The 4,664-nt window shown below is 42.6% G+C and overlaps 1 protein-coding gene across 1 annotated transcript in view; it reads right to left on the reverse strand.

The window, feature by feature from the left end:
- The window catches only part of T265_13609 (hypothetical protein), a gene marked incomplete at both ends in the record, with an annotated part of 26,773 nt that overhangs the window by 3,537 nt on the left and 18,572 nt on the right, over nt 1-4,664 (reverse strand). Inside the window, one exon of the mRNA XM_009169665.1 lies at nt 1,403-1,531. Within this exon, the coding sequence (XP_009167929.1) occupies nt 1,403-1,531 (129 nt within the window). The remainder of the gene's footprint in view (nt 1-1,402; nt 1,532-4,664) is intronic.

The raw sequence follows: 4,664 nt of genomic DNA on the forward strand, positions 1-4,664 counted from the left end.
TCTGTAGACCCTTACAATTTGCACTACTGAGGATTCCCAGGGAGAATGAAACACCTGTAGTGTTTTTCTGCTTTTGGACACAGGCTGACTTCAATCACGGAACAAAATCTCGATTGAATAATTCCAAAATCCCTTCAGGCTGTTTGTTACCAGCATGGAAGAAACATCCACCAGTGACGGGCACTGTAATGTGACAGACAACGAATAAATGAGCTGAGTAAACTGACGACCATCTTCTCGAAGGCAGTGAGTAGGTGGACGAAGTTCAATGGTGGCATAAAAGCGTTTGAATTTGCTTAGATTCCTAACCAACACGATTTGTGACTGCCTTTACCAAACTACAGTCAATTAAGTGGGATATGAACAACGGAATCGACGGAATCGGCTGACACAGCAAGGGATGAGTCTGCATAGACATGAAAAGATCGAACGATGGAATCAATCTCTCACTATGCAACAGCGTGTTGGAAATATGGTTACCGAGCAAGACTCCAACCAAATACAGAAGTCTAGGATGGATCAATGAAGTGAGTGCGACTGAGCTGTGCTTTACAGTGGGAAAAGAAGGACGGAAAAGAAGGAAGAAGGAGGTACTCGTCTGAACACAGTAACAAAATGATCTGACTAGGGGAAACAGTTTCAGTAATACTGAATAGCCGTAGCGCTCACCCGTTCATCAATTAAGCTTAGCAACGCTAACCTGGCGTTGCTAACTCCAGAAGTGCACCTCTATCCGCTGCTAATCAATGTCAAAAAACTGTCGGTTCCTCAAAACGAACCACTTGAGACAATCTTTGTCACGAACTTCTACTTTGTTAAAAGGTAACCCAGGTGCTAGCGGTATCTGCAGATTAGACTTCCGTATGTTTCCTCACTGTGGTCACGGCAGACGGTGGATCCGGACTTTTCAAACCAACCTCTAGTAAGACAATATATAAACGTTTCCTTGAGTACGACGGCCTCGATAAAATGACTAGACTTGCCTGCTCTAGTCCTGTTCAAATGGACACTTACTCTGGAGCCATCAAATCAGAATTCTTTTGGATATAACTAAAGCCCGAAGAATACACTGTCCGAATAAATCCCACAAAACTGTTAGAGAGAAGCGGGAAAAAAAACAGGAAAAGAGTACCAATGAAGATGGAACCAAAACAGCCATCGTAGAAAATGCAGACAGACGTCAAAATTTTCAGGAAGGCTAAGTGACCCAAAAAGAAGCAGAAAACAAATAGGCTACTAAGAAACACTTTGCTGTGCGTGCGACGTAAAACTATTGACGACGGTTGTATTTTCTGTAGAGTAGACTCCCCCGGAGCTAACAGTGTTTAGATTTCCCGATAAGCATACTCGTCAGGGGATCAAGCTCGAACAATGACCTCTTAACAAACGAAGAACAACTTACCTTGATTGGGGACTTCCTTGTCAAATGGGAGATTTGGAAATTCATTGCTATGTCTTCACAGTTCCTCCTATCGTCAACGAACTGTCGAATTTCGGACGGCATATCCCATGTGTAGGTGTATAGATAGTACTGGAATACAGTAAAGGGTAGATAATGAACGGGTATGAGTTTTACCGCACCAAAAATGAATAGGTAGTGTACGATGGGATTGTTTCTCGTATTGAGGTGAGCGGTTAGAATACAAAGTTATGTGATACGCAGACCAATAAACTTTCTTTCCGGTAGATTCACTAGTAACATGGAATAAAACAGGTGTTCTCTTGGAGAAACATAGTGGCAACATCATGGATTGTAAACGTGTTAGGTCATCCTACTTCGCATGTTAAACTTTCATCCCCCAATCTAAAAGGTGATGGAATCTTTCGTGAGGTAAACTCTCCAGTTTCTTGGTCGTCAACTGGAATGTCATTTAGCCAAAACGTTCATATTTGTAGTGCACTACTCATAAGGTTACAGAAAATTCTTCGACAGCCCACAACCGGTCTCGCCCTTTTTGGGGCTCATTAGATAAGCGCAATCAAGCGCGTGAAATTTGAATTCAAGTTAAACATGAGGTTGACTCGGGGAATGCGCCTATCTGATGAGTCCCAAAAAGGGCGAGACCGGTTGTGGGCTGTCGAAGAATTTTCAGCAGCCTTATGAGTAGTGCATTACGATACCTCGGATATCGTATCGACTGAAACATGAGGCGACTTGATGCCGCACATTCAGTTGTTAGAAACATCAAAAAGGGCGAGACCGGTTGTGGGCTGTCGAAGAATTTTCAGCAGCCTTATGAGTAGTGCATTACGATACCTCGGATATCGTATCGACTGAAACATGAGGCGACTTGATGCCGCACATTCAGTTGCTTAGAAACATCATAAACGAGATATCTAGCTGGGTTTTAGGTGATTCTCTCACAAAACCAAATTCGTTTGCAAATGGGCGTATTTCGCTAGGCAAAACGTTCTTTGTGGATGTAATCAGGCATTTACACTCCCCCCGCTCTGGTCGTGTCTGACTTCCAACTCACCCCAGGAACACACCACCGAAACGTCAGATTTTAGCGTCTTATTTTGAGTTTTGAGTTTAAAAGATTCCATACCGTCTATGAAATATAAGAACTCGAGATCCCCAACTTTCACATGATGGGACGCCTGGATCGAGCTATATCCTTCGCCTTTATTACTGCGTATTTTTCACAGGATTTTTTGATCACAGTTTGATCACAATTCAGTTAATGTGTTTGTTAATCTGGTCAGTTAGCTCGCAAGCATTTCACCATCATTCAAAGAGGTATCATCAGTGTGCACAGCTCTTTTTCCCACATGATCCCATTGTGGATGGTTCTGTTCAATGAAATGTCACTATAAATGTGAGCCAGGTTTTGGCCTCAGCATCCTAGGCATTTGTCCAACTCGGTTTTCTACCCTGGGTATGTTCTCGCATGCGCTGTTTCGGCTAAATTGTCCACACAGTAAGTACGTACGCACTCACGACACAGCTAGTTTACTTTTTCTAACCTTCAGAGAGTGTGCTGTTGTGACTGACAAGGACCGGGTAGGCCATTTTATTAGTGAATGTGGCATGAATGTACCATACCACTCCGACCGGCAACCGGGTATGGTAACCTCGTGCGCAGTTTTGAACATCTTATGTTCAAATGTTAAGATAAGTTGGATGTCCGACCAATGGTAACGGAAATCTTTCAAACAACAAGTAGGGTGGTACATTGGTTTGTTCCAAAAAACTTCTTGACATTCGATAGGTTCCTATAAGACAATTAAACTTCCATTCCGAGAATAGCTGGAGATAAACTAGGGGTGTAGTCATCAAAACGAATTTTCGTGAATAGACCAGGCCAATTAGTTGACTTTCCTGAATTCGGGGACAACCAAAGCTGAGTCGAATCTCAGCGGCTACAATTTCAGACAAAAAAGCCAGAATAACTGTCTATGATATGCCACTTAACAGCTTCTCCTGAGGAAATGGAGGCAGTAATAAGCTCGTACATCATAGAATACGGTATCGTACTTGGCGCAAGAGTGCGTAAAGAGCCATTGGTTTCTTTTTACTATCCTGCACAAGCGTCCATGTTAGTACAAAGGTAGATGACTCAAAACCGTAACGCAGCGACACAGTTAATTACAGCGGCGTGCAATGCGAAATTCGGGGTTATGGTGGCACCGTAAATTGCTAGTCAGGCTAGGTGGGCCTTTCAGGTTTGATTTTTGCAATTTACAAACGCGTAACAGATCACTCAATGTACCGGTTTGGAAGAAGTATTATACACAGATGAACACAGATGTGAAGGATTGTGCCATCGAACGACTTGCTAGTAGCCGTCTAGCACCGATTGTTCTGTCACTGTGTAGCACGGGAAGTGATGTTATGACTTGTGAAAAAAAACAACGGCCTAGTTCCACGCGTCCCTGAAGTGTACCACTTGCCTAACTGTGGAACCAAACTTTTGCTTTTTTACATTCATCTGATTGAGTAAGTAGAAAATAAGATTGTAGGAATTTTGCAACTACCACAACAAAATGACTGGACCCAAGTGATACGAAATCCGTAGTGGATTACAGCGAATATGAAAGTGGTGTTGGGTAACAAGACTGGCAATATAGGGCTTCAGCATACATGTGATTGAAGAACACAACCAGGGTTACATACAAGAAACAACCGAAACGAACTGTCCATCGACTTAGTTCAAGTACAAACCTAACAAAGTTTCCTAAATATTCACTTCTCATCACTAACCAGTTCTCGACTGTACGGATGATGCGGGTTATATAATCAAATATGCGGGTGGTTTGGTAGCTAAAAACTCAGGTTGTGCAAATAAAAAAGACAGAAAATCGATAAGGTGCATCACGAATGTCACAGCATCGATAAAACTCGACGAGGATTAGATTTGTCCGATAAAGTCATCTCCCGCAAACATCCGAACAACTGCGAATCACGACAAAGTGTAGTCAAACAATAGGAAACGCAAACACGAGCGGCATCAAACACACAAGAAGAAACTTGTAATGTAAACAAATTAGCAAGTTGGCTGCAACACCGAACACACACAAAGGAATTTACCATACCTACCGAGAAAGATACGATCAAGTTCAATCACAAAACTAGTCAGCACTGTCGGTTTTCTATGAACTTATGATGAGCGGAGCTTCATAAACCACTGGTACAAAGGTTCAGGGAGAGCCGAAATCCGACA

Source organism: Opisthorchis viverrini, assembly GCF_000715545.1.
Source record: "Opisthorchis viverrini unplaced genomic scaffold opera_v5_83, whole genome shotgun sequence".
Lineage (NCBI taxonomy): Eukaryota > Metazoa > Platyhelminthes > Trematoda > Opisthorchiida > Opisthorchiidae > Opisthorchis > Opisthorchis viverrini.